We start from the raw sequence: 19276 nt of genomic DNA on the forward strand, positions 1-19276 counted from the left end.
ATTAAATGGGACCTAGAAGCCTCGAACAATAACAACATTACTAATTTAATGGTACAAACAATACTAATTTTTTAAAACATATTTGGACCCCAAATCGATAAAATACCCCCGGATCTCCCACGAGTACTACTAAAAGCATAATCAAAACTACAATTCCACCACATACTTCTAACTTTGAATAGATCCAACTGAGTCATTCTAGTTTCCTATAACCCAAAACACAACACACCATTTTGAACACACAAAGACTTCACCCAATTCCTCTTATGAGAAGAACGGGTGCTACATATATTCAACGACATGCAATTCATTAAACAACTTGAATCACACCAATACTAGCCAAAATTTGTTTCACCTTATCTTTGTTACCCTCCATATCATACCCAAGCAACCTTCCCATTTCAACATATTGATTCATAATATCCAAAATATCTTCAATATTATCTGAGACTCGTTTTTTCAACAATATCGAAGAACCATGGGAACTAGCAGAATTAGACTTCATTTTACTAGTCCCAGGATTCAACTCTACATCACGCCTGAAACCAGGTGGCTGAGAAAGAGAGTCATCCGAAACATTATCATCACTCAACCCTTGCCCATCCAGCACCGTAGGGCCTGCCACTGTAGCAATGGGAACATCCGGCACTATTCCAGAACCAACAACACCTATCTGATCAACATTAGCATCAATCGGACCACCCACCGGAGCATCTATTGGCACCGAATTGGAGCTCCTCCTGTGAGCATCAAATTTTAAAGGATATATTTGAAAAAATCGGCCTTTCCGATCTACAAAACTTGCCCTCCCTGATATTACCATACTATTGTTCAATGCCAATTGAATTATCATTTTCCATATCAATAGACTTAAGTTTACCCTTAGGTGTCATTTCTCCTTCTTCTTAACTACACCATCATCAAAATCATTAACATCCTTTTCCGAATCACTCGCTAAAGAAGGAAGATCACAATCTAGTGCATCTTCATTACATAGAATATCAGGTTCCCAATTTGACAATTCTCTAACCACTACATCATACTTAATTCCTTGAACCACCAGAGACAGTTTATCCTGAATTAATAAAGGTTGAGCTGTTTTGATACAAACTCTTTTAATCGCCAATGGAGCTTGATTATCATCATCCAAGAAGCACACTTCACCCCAAATACCTGCCACCTTATTCACTGCACTATCATTCCATGCACAACATGGTAATCCAAGTATTTCAATCCAAACAACTCTCCCTACAACTTTAAACCCATTAACCACAGGCCTGAAGTTAGAGAAAAAAAAAAGCATGAACAGAAGAAGACTTCTTAAACTTAGAGCACACCAAGTCTGAATCAAACTCCACGTACACCCAATCACCACCCAAATATTTTATCTGTAAGTCATGGAACCCTTCCTCTTTCAACAAAACTAATAGCTTCGGAATCAACCTAACACTTCTTACTTGACAAAAAACTGATGGTTTTACAGCCAAATCGTTAATAATATCCTTACCCTCAAGAATAATCGACTTCTCAGCTTTATTCGGTTTTACAATACCACCCTTCACAGCATTGGCATAAGTCACTTTCTGGGTAGTATTACTACCGCCACCAACAGTATGCACATGGACCTGTGACTCCCCATGCACACGATTATTCTCCCTTCCAAACTTAGCCAAAGAAACAAAAACATGATAACTGCCAATCCAAAGATCACGAAGCTTCAATTCAAGTTGTTTCTCATCCTGCACTTTAAGAAATCTAACAAACACAAACCTTTTCCCAAACTTGGACAATTTTCAGGCAATATAAACATCCGAAACCCTCCCATACTTTTCACATATGGACCAAAGTTGCTTATTATCCAAGTCAGAAGGGAAATTAGTGAGAAAAAAAGGTGTAGATACCTTATCAACATTCCACCCACCTTTTTTATTGGGAATTTTCCAATCCGACATATCCTTACGACTCATCTGAACTATCCAGAATGAAGAATTAAGAATTAAAATATACTAGCAAGGAACCCTACCGGGAGAACGAAGCAAAAATGCGATAGCCAAAAGGGACAGAAATCACGAGCAACCAACCGGCGTTTGATCCCGTCGGGGAGCCTCCGAAATCGCCGGACGTGTAGGGTTTTTGTGTTACACTCTCCAAACTTTTAAAGGATCAGATTGTGGATGTTTAGACTTGATTGTGGATGTTTGGATTCTTATCGGGACGATGGTGGGAGTTCAATTAGGTAGGCTACGCTTTTATGAGGTAGACTGGCTTCTATGATTTATTGTCCAAAAGCATTGTATTTGTATTGTACTATATATTCCTATTCCTAATGAGATTGTGATCTATGGGAATATCTCACAAGTAGGTCGAGCCTTGTGATAACGGTGTTTGGTGAGTCACAAACCTAACTCAATATTTTGAAAGGTTAATGAATTAGGAGGGTAATAAAGTTTTAAATTTGTCCACATTAGGTCCTTAAGATCTTTTTTTTGTACATATTACACCAACATGGTTGTTACAACCATTTAAATGTTGTCCCTTAAAACGTTAAAATACCGACATTTAAACGGTTGTAACAACCATGTTGGTGTAATATGTACAAAAAGGACCTTAAGGACCTAATGTGGACAAATTTGAAACCGTATTACCCTTCTAGGTCATTAACCCTTTTAAAAGAGATTAGAGATACAAGATTTGTCTGGGATACCCCTTTATTTTGATACTGGCTTCACCACTGACTGATAAGCTATATGAAATTTAAATAATGACATAAAACGGCATTTAAAAAAGATATTTTCTATAATTAATTAAGGGATATATTTGGAAAATTTTAAAAACTCTTAAAAAGCTAGTCAGTAGCTTTTTAAAACGCTAGCTTGTAAGCTACTTTTTAGCTTGTCAAACATGACAACTTAAAAAGATGAAAAAGTAAGGTAGCTTATCAGCTAGCTGTGACGCGCCAAATATAACCTTAATCATTAAGACTTTAATTATTATTAGTTTTTTTTTTGGTAAAAATAACAAAAAATTGTTATGTAACCTTTCAATTAAAATTGTTGGTTGTAGTGAATAGCCGACTAAAAAGAGAAGATGAAATAATAAAACCATCTAACCAGATATTAATATAAATTGTAAAAGAGTTAAATGAAATGATAAAAATAATAAAAATGATATTTAAATCATTACAAGCATCCATGCAACTGGAAGTTGGAACCAAAAAACTATCCGTGTCAAAAAAAAAATCATAAATTTAACCTTTCAATTGAAATTGTTGGTTGTAGTGAATAGCCGACTAAAAAGTGAATATGAAATGATAAAACCATCTAACCAGATACTAATATAAATTGTAAAAGAGTTAAATGAAATGATAAAAATAATAAAAATGATATTTAAATCATTACAAGCATCAATGCAACTGGAAGTTGGAACCACGAAACTATCCGTGTCCAAAAAAAACTAAATACTAAATTTATGATTTTTTGTAACTCGTAAGATCCATTTATGTAATTACTCTAAAAGCTTCTAAGGATTAATGACCTAGGAGGTAATAAGGTTTTGTCCACATTAGGTTGTTAGAGTCTTTTTTGTACATATTATACCAACATAGTTATTATAACCGTTTAAATGTCGTCTTTTAAACGGTAAGAGGGGCGACATTTAAACGGTTATAACAACTATGTTGATGTAATATGTACAAAAAGGGACTGAATATGAAAAAAATTGAAACTTTATTACCTTCTATGTCATTAACCATATCTTGAAAAGATCGACCAATGCTTCAAATTCATAAAGCACCTACATTATATTATAGCCTTTTAAATTGGCTTCAAATAAAATGTCAAAAACATAATAAGTTTTTTTTTAATCATAAAAACATAAACAAAAGATAATGTAAACTGTTATCTAATAAATATTAATCGGAATTTAGGATAATATTATATTAATAAAATATTATCTTGAAAATGTATAAATATAATCACATTCTTCATCCTATAAAAAAAAAAGAAAAAAAGAAAAATATAAATCAGAATAAAAAGAAAATAGAAGAAAAAATAGCTGGAGAAAGAATATATATATATATATATATATATATATATATATATATATATATATATATATATATATATATATATATATATATATATATATATATTAGTGGTTGAAGGAGATAGAAAACAAATATGATTATATAGTTTTGGAACTTGAAAATTAATATTTATTTTTATAGTATAGAGTGTAGTTATAAAATAGAACAAAGTGTATAAATAAACGAGAGCGTTACACTTTTAAAGTAAACTAGGAACCAAAACCAAATCATACTTCGATTTAATAAAAAGAACTAACGGCAAATATATTTTTGGGTTTAAGGAGTTTGGCTATCCACAGATTATAGTTTTGTAACACCTTAATTTAAAATGAAAGAAAAAAGAAAAGAGTTCAGGGATGATTTCGATTGTAACTAATACTTGACCCTTAACTTTTTCCTCTTGTCATAGTTTGATTCATCATACTTCTAGTTTGTATTACATGCGAAAAAAAGAGTCATTTTAATGACACAAGATTTGTTCTAGCCATGTAAAGCCACCAAACTTATTGAACACAAATGGAGCAAGAACCCATCGTCTTCTTGTAATAGATTCTCTCCTTTTTGTCCAAGTTAACAACTTATTGACCATAAACACGTTCAAACCCTAAAAGTAGATTTTCACCAAGGGTTATAAATATAGATATATTAGAGATTTTCTCATTAAAACCAAGACAAAAATCAACCCAAACATGGTTAGCCTAAGACTCACATTACTCATATTCTTAACCATCCTTAATTTTCCCTTCGATCACGGTGAAATCGTCTCTTCAAAACCTCAAGGAATCCGAGCAGCATATTGGCCTTCGTTCACCGGATATGCCGCTTCTTCTATTGACACATCCTACTTCTCTCATATTTACTACGCATTCGTTCTACCATCTCCAACAACTTACGCGCTCGACATCACCTCAGATGATGTCGAGAAGCTACTAGAATTTACCAATGCAACAAGTCTTTGGAATCCGCCAGCTAAGACCGTGTTGTCGATCGGAGGTGGGGGAGGTGGTGCATTACCGGGCATCTTCTCTTCGATGACGAGCGAACAGTATTCTCGGACGAACTTTATTAATTCAACTATCAAAGTTGCCCGAGATTACAATTTTGACGGGGTTGATCTTGATTGGGAACTCCCGTCAAACGAATCTGATATGTCAAACCTCGGTTTGTTATTTAAGGAATGGCGTGAGACAATTGAATATGAGGCTAATGCCACAGGAAGACCACGTCTTATACTGACATCAGTAGTCTATTATGCCTCAACTGTCTCCTTTGACGGTGGACCCCGATCGTACCCAACTGTGGAAATAACTAAATATGTTGATTGGGTTAGTCCGATGTGTTTTGGTTATCACGGATCTTGGGAAAATTTCACGGGGTTAGGTTCTGCATTATACGACCCGAACACCAATCTCAGCACAAATTTTGGTATCGGGTCGTGGATTCAGGCTGGTGTGCCATCAGAAAAGATTGTGTTGGGCATGCCATTGTATGGCCCAACATGGTCACTCCAGGACCGAAATGATAACATCATTGGAGCCCCGACCACCGGGACGGGCCCGGGAAGTGGTCTATTGGTTTACTCACAAGTTATCGATTTCAATAAGGAGAACAATTCAACTATTGTATTTGATAACACAATGGTTTCATATTATTCGTATTCGGGGGATTCATGGATCTCATATGATGATGTTCGATCGATTGAATTGAAGGTCCGTTATGCACAAAGTCAGGCCCTAGGTGGGTACTTCTTTTGGGCCTTGGGCCAAGATTTGGATTGGGCAATTTCGAATGCAGCATCAGAAACATGGTTAAATTGATAGTTGTCGAATGTTATTTATATCTATGTAAAAGTGCAATGAGAAGCTCGCTTAACGTTCTTTTATGTTTTAATGTTTTCTTATAAACTGTCGTTACACGAGTATATTCACCAAGTCCAAGAACGAGGCTCTTGGAGGCACAAATGCTACTTAAACTTATCTTACTAAAATTAGAATTTGTAAAGATTTCAAAAAATACTACTGGTTTTTTGTTAGTTACAAAGAGGTTATATAAACAATGAGAATACCAACTATATATTATAGACAAAAGAAATTGCAAATATGTTAATTCTTGATAAAAGTAACAGTATCGGGTATAAAAATTAAAGACGAGTACATAAAATATATCCTTTTTTTTTTCCCTCTCGATCATGGGACCCTAACAAAGACAGCAAACTCGTAATCTATACACACAGAAAGCCGTCCAACATCAAAACCGGCAATCGGGTAGACACAGTTTTACATAAAAATAACCAAAAATAAACAATAAAACACCTCACCATATCTCGTACTTTCAAATAACCGTGTACCTTCCTGACACAGGTTCCAGCTGGATCTCCATTCTTTCCGATTCCGATTCCTTCTCCCTGTGATTCCCATTCCCATTCCCCAAAAGATCGGCATCCTCATCTTCCCCGTTACCCAAAACCCAATTCCCACCCAATCCCGATTCCGATTCCCGTCTCCGCTTTTGCTCCATGTATTCCAAATACAAAACGGTCAAACCGCATAACCCGACCCAGATAATCAAAGCCCATGTTAACCCGATTGTGTTTTTGTCATCATATCGATTTCCTAATTGCTTCATTCCACTAATAAGAGCAGCAATCCCCATTACAATCGCGGATCGGCCCGTGTACGAGTGAACAAATTCCCAAATCGCCCTTTTGAACGACAGGTTTTCGTTCGCGGGCTTTTTCGGTCTAAAATACGCGTTAACCGGTTGTATACAACCCGTTAAAATAGTCAAGATTCCAAATTTGACATGTAAAGATTCCAAATGGAAAGCACGAAGCTCTGCAATTGCAAAAAGTAGCCCGAGAAATGTTATTGCTAACCCCGAGTATTGCGAGTAGACATGAATCTTGAACCATATGTCCCCGGTCAGATGTTTCGTGTATCGGGCAGCTAAAATCCCGCCCGGGAGTAAAATCCCCCACGCGAGAAACATCATAAACCCATGAACCGCCAACACGGGGCGTAAATCCTCCTCGGCTTCCGCTGACCCGCGGATCAACGAGACCCGAACCGGTTTACTACTTTTAACCGAATGCATATTACTTTGTGTTAAATGACCCGCAGACCATTTCGCCCCCATGGCCCAGATGAGTTTCACAGGGGTGGTGGGTTCGATGATGTTGTTGCATTCGGGTCGGGTTTTCGGGTCACAATTTGGATCCAACGGGCGGGTGAATTCGAGGGTGATGACACCGCTTTCTGATTTGCATCGAACGTAGGTTAAGTTTTCGTTTGTTGGGTGGAGACTTTGAGCGTTCATTCCATCGATCCAATACGTGTCGACCCGACCCGACCCGTTTAGATCGATCCACCCGACATACGCGAAACTGTTCTCCATTTCCGACCCGAACCCGACCGCGAGATACCCGCTTTTCTTTTCTGCACGGGCCGCAATCGAAATCGATTTTTCCGATAATGTCCAAAAGAAGTTTACTTGTTGATCGTCTAATAAAACGCTATTTTTATACATATCGTTTAAGCCACCATCCACAACTTCAACTTTCCACCCCATTTTTTGAGTAAAAACTGATTGATAATACACTTGGTCGGGGGTATTTCGGTCCGGTGACCATAACAATTCTTGCGGGTCCGACTGAACTCCTTGAGCCGTGGGCCCACCGACATAAACTGTCTCTGACGCGTTTCTAACCGTCGCGTTCCCACCAAGGGGATCTGACGTGACGTAAAATGCCACGTCATGGCCCGCTTGGATTGAAAATTTTACGGGGACCCCACGTTCGACACGTAAAACGGGGGTTTGTTTTTTGTTGATGTACAAAACTTTTGAAGGATTTGGTGGATTTGGGTAATGTAAAGATGGACCCGAAGTGACGATTAATGGTTCTTTTTGATTTGCAATAACGAGTTCTTGATCTTCTTTTTCTTCGGCATCTAGTGGCCCGAAACAATCATTGACCCTGCCCGAAACGTTTATATGAACGTGCCCGAAAGTTTTTCCATGGTTTTGTGGGAGGTAAAATGGGCGGATGGAATCGGGTGGTTTTATTAACCCTAAAGCCCAAATGCATGTTCTTTCGGTGTTAACATCGATATCCCAATCGTACTTTTTGTCTACGGATTTTAACGGACGTTGATACCGAATAAACGAGACTCCGTCTTTCCGGTGACCGTAAACTAAATTCGTATTGTTAACGGAATCGGAATTGGGATCGGAATCGGAATCGGAATCGGAATGGTTATACCGGAAGTCGGGACATACACCCTCGAATTGACCATTCTCGTTTTTTATACATTCACTATACTTGGTGATATAATAATCATCTGAAAATGGAACACCCTCTTCTGTAAAACCTGTGAACGCCACATCAGCGTTAAGCATATGATCGTGTTCCCGGTTTGGTTCAGTCCACCCGAATGCCATGTAATTCTGGATTCCAATTGCACCTTCTAAACCGATATCAATTACATTCTTGTCTTCCCTTAAAGTCCATCTTAATCTGTATGTATCTGATAAAACTTTACAATTTTCAAACATTGTTGGCTCCTGATGAATCTCAAGGCTAGAATTTGATGGGTCGGGAGGTATTTCTTCTGAATTTTGCAGTAAGACATGGCCGAAATCGGATGACATGGAAGTATCCCAAACGGAAACAACCCTAATTTGATCCCAAGTGATGTTTTTCATCAAATTAACAGTGAATGTATCGTTTTTGTAAGTTGTGGTGTTCAATTGTTCATCGGATATAACAAACCCAGATGTTAAATTCTCGTAATTGTCACCAAGAGCACCCCACCAATGAACATGAGAACTACCAGGAAGCATATCGAATTCACTAACCCTAAAAGAACAATCATTGATTATGCTAAACGACCCTCTTAGCTGATGCTGAACCATAACAAACTGGGTAGTGAAATTAAGTAGAGAAGTGTTGGATTGGGGGCAATTTTGAGAAGAAACTGGATCTAAGTTGGTGAATACAAATAGGTAAATGAGAAACCTTATTGAAACTAGCAAACTAGATTGTGAGATTGCCATCAAATTGATGCAAAATGTGAGATCTGATCTGGGTATTGTTAATTGAAATGGGTGTTAAAGAGTTTAGAAAAAGACGGTGACTTACTTGGTTTATTTCGCCGGTGAATGGTGGCTCTGGGAGGCAGCCGTCGAGAGAGATGGAAAAATAAAAAATAGTCGGAAGACTTTTCTAGTTTCATGGTAAAACTCGCTTGCTTTAAATGAATATTTTACTTTTGACCCCTTGAAGACTTTAAGATGGACATGTTGTTCCTTTGGAAATCAATTTAAACATTAACACCCCCTTAGTATTTGAAACCATGTTTATATAGTCATACCTCTATTTTCCATGGTATTCAAATTTCTAAATTTTCCTTCTATTGATTAAGAAAACCAAAATATCAACCTACAGTTGAAGATTTGATGAAATTTGGATGTGTCCGTATGTTATTGATATTGCAAAAAAATTAAACGGAATTTTTATTTAAATTTCAATAGTATATAAAACATTCTTTAACACACGTTTATTTATTAGATATTTTTTTTAACTATTTCACAATATTATTTTCAATTTCAATAGTATCCGGTATACAAGATGTATAATAACATAAGAAAAAAGAATAATTATGGCAACACATATTTTGATTAAGAAAAAAAGAAGAATTGAATTGAATGAAAGAATTAATGAGTTATAAGAGTAATAATTTTTTTAATTGTGTATATATTTAATTATTTATGTTTTTTGTATATTATTATTCATAAACAATAAAAAAATAAATAAATAAATAAATAAAATAAAACTCAATGACTACTAAACATGTATACAACATATTTTTGTTATCTTTATAAATCATTAACCCAAAATGAAAAAAGATTGTTAACCCTTTGAGACATCTTTTTTGCTTATTTTGAAATACGGTAATATTTTGAAGGGGGTGGGGTAGTGTCATACATCACATCCATAAGGCCAATTTTGAAATACGGTAATATTTGAAGGGGCACAAACCAAGGGTTTGACCGTTTTTGAAGCTACCTTAAGATCTCATAAAACATACCTATCGAGATCCCCAGTTGACTAGTCAACGAATGGTCTTTTCTTCGTGTGGTATAGTCTATTACATGTTTGCTCCAATTACTCCACAATATTCATGTAAAACATTTTCTAGACAGGCTTATATAGACAGGCACTTTCCTTCACAACTATACAAGCTGCATGTACAAACTACAAACAAAATTAGCAACACGTACCTAAAACTATATCAGTTCTTGGTTTGGAAGTGGTATCTCGAGTTAGACAATATGTCTTTCATACGATAGATGACTTATGTCTCGTTGCAGATATAGATATAGTTTAAGATTAAATTAGAATCCATTCAAAAAAAATGTAGGGCGCAACAATCTGCAAACTACGAAGATAATTCAACAAGTTTACTAGAGATACATATAAGATTTTATAATTTGGATATTCTTGAAATAATTCAAGATTGGATACATACTTTTAGAAAAGACTGGTCTTTAACCCAATTTTTTCATGATATCATGCTTGTATAGGATATACTATAGCGAATTCTTTATTAAATTTTTTGCCTTCCACAATGGGTAAGTGAGATTTACAATACCTATTTACTTAACGGTGTTGTTATATATATCATCTTTAATTTGACTTAAATCCACATCCTTCTTGATTTGATTTAAATAAACTTAAATTGATTTTTTTTATCAGTTTTTTGTTTTGTTTTGTTTTGTTTTGGTTTATGTTTTTCTTTTGGGTAAATGTCACTGTAACCCAACCAACTATTTGGTTTTGTTTTAAAAGGTCCATAATATTATTTTTTTCTAGTTTAGAGGCATAAAGTCAATTTTTACCTACTAAAAAGGGACCTTGACTTGTAATTGCCGGTTTCCTTCATGTTTTGGCTTTTTTCACTAAAAAGAAAAATTAAATTAAAATACACCTCATTCTTTCACTCACGTCCTCACCCACCACAAACTTATGTTCATCTTCAAGAACACCCACCTTCCCTATTCTCAATCATAGACCTTTCCGATCAGGTTTCACTCTCTGCTCGGTATCTTTGGTTAGAATTTCTTCTTCATTTCGATTTCCATGGATATACAAGTCGGTGAAGCAGCCCAACAAGGATGTTTATTCGGTTTCTTCTTCATTTCGATTTCCTTGGTTTGAATCTCTTCTTCATTTTGAGTTCCATGGTTCTACAAGTTGGAGGGCGTGAGTTTGAGCTACATGTGATTGTTGTGGGAGTTGGGAGGAAGATGAACAAAAGTGTAGTGTCACCAACTAAAATCGAAAAACAAAACCTGCATCGACTTGACGCTTGTTCGTGGAAGGGGCAAAATAGTTAACCTACAACGAAGATGAATACAAGTGCATATTTCACTTGTTTTTGTTTTTGTTCGTTGATAATCTTGCTTGGAAACCATCTGGAATCGTTTTGACCAAACCTAGAATTGTTTTTGTTCCAGATGTCCGTGTTCTTAATTCCTTACCATCAATTGAAGAAAGGGGTGAGAGACACACACAACAGCAAGAAATAGCCCTGCTCTCGACTCAAAGGGCAAGAGACCACCTAAACCCATGTATTTCGATTTTCTAATTTCTTTTGGGGTCTACACATAGGATACATAGGTGGTTGCGAAGAGTTTGATTTATTTTGGGATTGTCCATGACAGATCGTTGTGTACAGTTCACATTCACGAACAAGGGAGGTGGTAGAGATGATGAGAGATCGAGACAGAGAGAGTGATGACATTGGAGGCTGATGGTAAGGCCTTCGGTGGTGGTCATTGGTGGAAAATGGTTGTGAATTAGGGCTTTTCATTGGCGCTGACTAAGTGACGATCGATGATGGTCAACATAACAGCGAGGGAGTAAGGGGCAACGAAGGAGGTTTTGGCTCTTACACTTCTGGAACTGCACTTCTGAAACTGCACTTCTAGAGCGACAATTTAAGCGGAGGAAAAGAGCGACATCTTAATTGATGAAAGGGATGTGGCATCTTACTTGATGAGGTGGATTTGTGATTTAATGACATGGCTTTTAATCTATGCTGACTATGCTTCTAACTTGTGTTGACTAGACTGTTAGCGGGTAGTAAGTCAAGGATTTCAAAAATAGTGACCTTTTAAAATTTAAAAGTGAAGTTTATACACCTACAATGCATGAAAAAAAGACGAGCGACATTTTAAAACAAAACATGATAGTTGGTTGGATTACAGTGACATTTACCATTTTCTTTTTTATGTCTTTTGTTTTATTATTATTATTAGTATTATTGTTATTAATTAAATAATTATGTCATTTTGTTTCTAATTATTCATGTAAAAGATATGGCAGATAACCTATTGACTCATGTTCAAATCATGACATTATTCAGCCCCTGTTGGCCATGCAGGTTAGTCTGCAAGACTCCATGAAATCGGGCATAACCTCATGTTTATAGCAGGTGATTAGTCGGCGTGTAGAAGCTGACCTGAAACTATCATTGGGGAAGTTCTCTTTCCAAAATAAATCAATATATGTCAAAGCACTTCAATTCTTTTTATTGGATGCTAATTATATATACCTCTGATGGACTTAAATTAAACCCTCTTACTTTGACTTAATTATTATTATTTTTTTTCTTTTTTTGTTGTTGTTTTTTTACTAATCTCTTCTTTATTTAACTTTTTGGTTGTTTTTTTGTTTTTTTATCATCTTCTGTTTTTTGTTTTTTTGTTTATTATATTATTATTTTTATTACTAGATTATTATTATTATTATTATTATTATTATTATTATTATAGTTTTTGTTAATTATGTGTAACATTCCGTTTAAATTAAATAAATAAGTAAATAATTAAGTAGCCCTAAACCTCGAGATGTAAATTATACCATTTTTCTTATGTTATTTTATTGTAGCCCTAAATTCGGAATAATTTAGCAAGGTGTTGGTTTTGGGGGTTAAATGTCATAACTTTTGAATATTGGGGGTTAAGTGTAATTTCTGGATTGGTATGTAAAGATTTCCAGAAGTCAGGGGGTGTTTGGTAAAATATTGGACTTAAATTGAAAAGATTTTGGAATGTTGAGGGCTGAATGGTAACTTATGGACTTGTTTTGAAAAGATTATGAGTAGGAGGGACCGGTTGTGTCAAATTTGCATGAAGTTTGAATGGAACATGGGATTGAACCGATGCCTTCTTTTCCCTCTCGTTCTCCATAGCATCCAACCCTAACACTAGCTTTTCACCAGCCGCCACCAAGAGGGAGCCTTCTCAGCCGTCGCCTGCAATGCTGAGTCCGACTGCCACCCTACTTTCTGCTACCTCATCGTCGAGCGCCACCATCCACAACCACGTTGTCGGTGACGTAGTGAGCAGCCGGGAGGACAACCGAAGACTAAGGAATGGTTGTGTTCGTCGTTGCATGGTCGTGATCGAACGAGATGCTCTACTTGAGATATCAACAAAGTAAGAATTATTTTATATGGTTGTAGGTGTTCAGGGAGATGGTGTAACGCCCCATTCCTTGTATGTGCTTTAATAAAGTAATTTTCATTTCTTAAGGGGTACTCGACGAGTCTGTAGCCCGACTCGTCGAGTAGAAACGGGATGATCACGCAATTTAAGTTGGCTACTCGGCGAGTCCATATGAAGGGACTCGGCGAGTCTTCCTGTCTGGATAAAGCCCTAATTTCAAGGGTTTGTACCCTATATAAACGTCATTATAGCCTCCCACCCCAACCTCCAACACCCTTAGAGCATTTCCCCCTGTAAACCCTAGCCCCCATTGTTGAGATTGAGTGTGTTTGTGCTAGTTTGGAAGCTTTGGAAGAGAAGGAAGGAAAGAAGGTCCATAGAAGAGAAAGGAGATCCAAGAGTTAGCCTCCATCTGTTTCTCATTCAGGTAATAAAGTTATTACCTTGTGTATTCCTCCATTAAACCCTCTTTTATGCTTGTTATGTCTTCCATGGAGCCTTATAGGATTCAAAACTTGAGATATGGACTTTCCTTTGGATGGAAACCTTAGATCTGGACTTTATTGAACTCCAGAAGCTCATTATAGCCACCTTTATGCAATCATGGCCTTGTTCCAAACCCTAGGTGCTTAGTACTTGATGATTTTGGGTATTTTAGCCTCATACTCTTGTGCATGCACGTAAAGTTGGAAACTTTACGTGTAAAACCAGTCCTAGAAGCTCAGATCTATGATTTGGAAGCACTGAAATCGATTAGAATCGACTGTATAGTAATAGCATGCTTGGGACTCGACGAGTTGTTCTTCAACTTGGCGAGTTGTTCTTCAGGCTCGACGAGTTCTTCTTACGACTCGGCGAGTCGCAGACTGGACTTGTTCATATGATGAAGGATAACTCGACGAGTTGTTCATACAACTCGGCGAGTCTGATGAAGTTAGACTTGTTGTATGTATCGAAGAGGAACTCGTCGAGTCTTTGCCAAACTCGACGAGTAGAAGCGAGTATAGGACTAGAACGGATGAAAGGGACTCGGCGAGTTGGCGGCCCAACTCGGCGAGTCCGGTCAACCAGGAAGTTGACTTTGACCAGGAAGTTGACTTTGACCAGGAAGTTGACTCTGACCAGGGGGTAAAATAGTCATTTTACCCTGAGATTAGTTATCTGTAATTGATTTAGTGTTTATGGGATTTGTAGCCAGGGAGTTCCGGAGCAGCAGTCAGACAGTCTCAGATTTAGCACCTCAGCAGCCAGCGTTACGAGGTGAGTTTCCTTCCAGTAGGAACGGGTCTACGGCCACAATGCCGGCCCGTTTAGTTAGCAGTAGTTCCAGACTTCGGTCTGATGCAGTAGTTCAGTGTGTTTGATGTCTTTGTGATTCAAGCATGTTTTTGTGATATGAGTTCCGGACTTCGGTCCGATGCAGTATGCAGTATATGTGTTTATGCCAGTAGTTATGATTATGCTATGTTATGTTCAGTTAGTTTCGGACTTCGGTCCGATGCCGGGCGAGGCCCGATGTAGTGGGCGGGGCCCAAGCTACTTCCGGACTTCGGTCCGATGTCGGGCGTTGCCCGATTAAGTGGGCGGGGCCCAAGCTAGTTCCGGATTTCGGTCTGATGCCGTGCGGGGCCCGATGCAGTGGGCGGGGCCCAGTATTTGCTTACATGTCATTGTATGGTATGTGGTAGTTTGGGGAACTCACTAAGCTTTGTGCTTACAGTTTCAGGTACTTACGCAAGTAAGGGGAAGAGTTCGGGATGATGGCATGACACACACCACAGCTTCAGTTTTATCCTGGGAGTTTTATTCAGATATTTTGATATGATTGATACAGTATTTGTTTGACACAGTTACTTGACTTTTGAGTTACTCATTATATGGTTCTTAGTATGTTTTACATTCGACGATGTGATTTTTAGTAATATTAAAACATAAATTTTTGGGTCGTATTTTGGGATGTTACCAGTTGGTATCAGAGCCTTGGTTTGAGGGATTCGGGCACACTTTCGGGTGTGTCTGAACTCAAACTAAGGAAGTGGTAAGAAGTTTTCAAAAGAAAAACCATGTTTACAAAAGGATTTTGAGAAAAGAAAACAATTTTAGAAAAAGTATAAAGAAAAGAGTTTTAGAAAAAGCGAAAAGAATTTTTAAAAAGAGAAAAGGGTGTGGTGCATGCAATCAGCCGAGCTCAAGTAAGTACTCCCAAATTACTCATACAAGATCATGTTATGTTATAATTATCAGTTCCAGTTTCAGTAGAACATCATGCTAGAATAGGACTAAGGATCTAGGAGGATGCCTTATGTGCCTGTTATATGTGTTTCAGCTTATTGAGAATTTCATGCTAGTATTGAGTAGACAGCAGTAGGATCGCCTATTTAGGTTATGCCTGATAGTATGAGCTTAGCATTGTATGCTAGTACAGTTTCTCGTTATGAGGATAGATTTGCTTGAGTAGTTTCCTGTGTCTGAATGCTGCTTGCTTTGTGCTTTGTAGGACTCGGAGTGATGGGAGTTAGCCATTAGGTGAATACGTCACGTCACATGTGATCAGGGTTGAATAATCTCAGAGTGCTGGATTTGGCCCTATTGCGCATCTCTCGTTTGAGTCTAACCTGTGACAACCCGAAAGATATTCCGTTAATAAAATTTATTTTATTTTGGGTTTTTCCGTTCACCTTCAAATTAAATAATTCAATTAGAATTATTATTATAATTTCCTATGTGTTGAAATGAAATATTTATTTGAGTGAAAACATTCTAAATAATCTTTTGAAAATTTCTAGACTATGACTAGTGCGGGTAATGGTTATTTACCCGGGTAAAATATTAAGCTCCGTTTAATGCCGGTATTGGGTGTATTCCCACCGGGTCACTAACTCTAGTCATATATAAAGGATGAGTGGGCACTTTTGAGTCCTTTTCCCCACTTCAACTTTCTCTCTCTACTCTCTCTCTAGAAATCGAACTCTCTCAAGAAATCTTCACTTTCAAGCTCCAATTTGGTAAGTGATCCTTCCTAACTAGTTGTTTATCCTATCATGCATGCAAATCTATGTTTGAACTTCCCAAAAATCACCAAAAGTATGTGTTTACGGTTTGGGGGAGCCTCCCAAAACCGTAAACTCCTTCAATGGGGGTTTTGAAGCCCCAAAACCCTTTCAAACCTCTTCTAATGCTTAGATCCTTACATGCATGGAGTTAGAACCACAAGATCATGAATTTTTGGCCATGAACATGAGTTTACGGTTCTTGAATGTTCAAGAACCGTAAACACCCTTTCATGGGGTTTTGATGCTCCTTAACCCTTCCAATGCATGTCTAATGGCCTTGAAACTTGCTTGGATAATCTTAGAACCCTAAAGCATGTCCAATAGAGCATAAACTTGAGTTTACGGTTTGGGAACATCTCCCAAAACCGTAAACACCTTCCAAGGGTGTTTTAATGCTCCAAACACTTTGCATGGCTTGTATTTGAGTCTAGAACTTGCATGAATGGCCTACAAACCACCAAAACACATGGAAAATGGACAAACATGGACAAGGGTGGGTTTACGGCCGTAAACCCATGAGTTTACGGCCGTAAACTCCCCAAGGGTGGTCCAAGGACCGTAAACCCTAATTCCTAGGCCATTTCATGTCCCGATCACTTCCTAAGGCATGGAATCAACCTTAGAACCTTCCCGTGTGCAAGATAAGGTCATTGATCAACCAAGAACACATCACCCATGAGTTTACGGCCGTAAACTCATGGGGGATGTGGTCTTTGGACCGTAAACTCCCCTAAGGGTTTACACTTGAAGAGTGAACACCTTATCTAGGCCCTACACTCCTTAGATACAACCCGTACCATCCCTAACACTTGAATTGATGTGTTTTCGTGCCTCGGAGTGTATTATCCTGCTATCTTAGTAAATCAAAGTCTAATTAGATACAATTATGTATCTCCTCATGTTACATAGGAACCTCACGCGTGTTCAAGCCCTAAACTGATACTTAGCATCTAAATCGGCACGTTCTCGTCAGGTGAGTTCATACCCCTACACCATTTTCTGTGTTTTTCATGTTTTCAGGGGGGGAATACAAGCAAAAGTACAAGGAAACTTGTACTCAAATCTATTATTTCGTATAACATAACTACATGTTCAATATGTTTTAAACATTGAAATCCGTATTAACCAACCGTCTAACTCGTGGAGTTAGTTTTCAAAACCAATTGTGAAACTCATTATAAAATGTTACATTTTTACTTTTCACAAGGATTTCATGTCATTTCATAAATCGGGATTTTCTATACTATTACTTGTAAAGTTCATTATTCTTATGATTGGAGACACGTCCTCGGTAACACTCCACATGGATACGAGAGTGGAGGACTACTCCCGTAACCAGAATCTCTTGGAGGGAGAGCGTGACTTGAGTGTATAGATCTATACGGGGCTGACTACCCCGCACCCTGCTGCTAGCTACAGTAGGATCGTCAGGTCCATGGGTGACAAAAGTCATAAAATGATGATGGACTTCTTATTGCCATATCTAGTCTATCGTATGGTTATGGAACTCGCAACTTAGATAATGGAGATTTACTGATAAAGTAATAACGAACCTAGTGAACTAACCTCCTAGTAATAATTGTCTTTGATTACTACTAGTTCACTATTTACTTATTAGTTTTGTGTACATGTCAAAACTAACATGCTTACCACGGGATAACTAGTCATTCAGTATGCTTCACTTAATCGATACAAGTATGGTAGATACTTGTACACATCATTTTAGAATCGATAACCATCGAATATTTTTCATTAGAAAACATAGGGTTTTCTTGGGATAACGTAACTTTTTATAAACAAGGTTGTATGGTACATCTAACGAGAAATCAAATCATATTTTCATAAGGAAACTTGCAGGATTTTCTTAATTCAAATTGTGTAACAAAGGGATAACCAAACTACTTTTATAAGAAAATACGGGATTTTCTTGGATATCAACTGTTCATGAAACTAAAGGAAACTGAATATTTTTCCAGAAAACAAACCGCTTATGAACTCACCAGCTTTATGCTGATATTTTAAAACTGCTTGTATTCTCAGGGCATCCATAGACAGGTACTCCTACTAACTTTTTGGTGAAGACGGAGCATATAGAAGACTCGTCTTTACTTTTGTTCTAACCAATGTATCTAAGAAAACTTGTAGTACTATATTTCCAAACAAATGTAAAACTTTCTCATGTAATGTAATGGTTGTGTTTACTATGCTTGCTATGTACATTGGTTGTGATACTCTACATGACGTCACCCCACCCCGGAACGTTTCCGCCATCGGTTTCGGGGTGTGACAGATTGGTATCAGAGCCCTTGTCTATAGTGAACTAAGTATACCGAACCTTACATGGTATGCAACTATATACACTAAGGGGCCTAAGTGCTCTAAACTAAAAGTATGCTTTTAAAATACGAGTATTTTTATAAAAGTATACAAGTAATTCCCGAGCACCGAAATCCGTATCGCGAAGAGAACAAAGCATAAGTAAATTGGGCATTGTGCACTGTGGTTAAACCTGGGCAGTTATGTAGTCATGTCTAGGGTCAATATAGCCTGATCAACTATATTCATTCAAAGACACGGCCAACATGTGCTTGGGAGTGACTGTGGTGTACATCAGACCTATAACTTACCT

The 19276-nt window shown here is 37.4% G+C and overlaps 2 protein-coding genes across 2 annotated transcripts; one reads left to right on the forward strand and one right to left on the reverse strand.

Moving 5' to 3' along the window:
* The first annotated feature begins 4773 nt into the window (after positions 1 to 4773).
* On the forward strand, positions 4774 to 5901 carry LOC145122520 (class V chitinase CHIT5-like). Its single transcript, XM_079058113.1, has one exon. It carries the CDS (start codon positions 4774 to 4776, stop codon positions 5899 to 5901), a length of 1128 nt encoding a protein of 375 aa, XP_078914239.1.
* Positions 5902 to 6175: 274 nt separating this feature from the next.
* On the reverse strand, positions 6176 to 9291 carry LOC145119592 (cytochrome b561, DM13 and DOMON domain-containing protein At5g54830-like). Its single transcript, XM_079055269.1, has one exon. The coding sequence runs from the start codon at positions 9134 to 9136 to the stop codon at positions 6416 to 6418; it is 2721 nt and encodes a 906-aa protein (XP_078911395.1). The 5' UTR covers positions 9137 to 9291; the 3' UTR covers positions 6176 to 6415.
* Between the last annotated feature and the right edge of the window lie 9985 nt (positions 9292 to 19276).

The sequence above is a fragment of the Lactuca virosa genome, chromosome 6 (genome assembly GCF_052849685.1).
Source record: "Lactuca virosa cultivar CGN04683 chromosome 6, Lactuca_virosa_CGN04683_v6, whole genome shotgun sequence".
Classification (NCBI taxonomy): Eukaryota; Viridiplantae; Streptophyta; class Magnoliopsida; order Asterales; family Asteraceae; genus Lactuca; species Lactuca virosa.

Excerpts from the sequence above, each read along its gene's own strand:
- LOC145122520 (XM_079058113.1), top strand. The coding sequence starts at position 4,774 with ATGGTTAGCCTAAGACTCACATTACTCATATTCTTAACCATCCTTAAT.
- LOC145119592 (XM_079055269.1), bottom strand. The coding sequence starts at position 9,136 with ATGGCAATCTCACAATCTAGTTTGCTAGTTTCAATAAGGTTTCTCATT.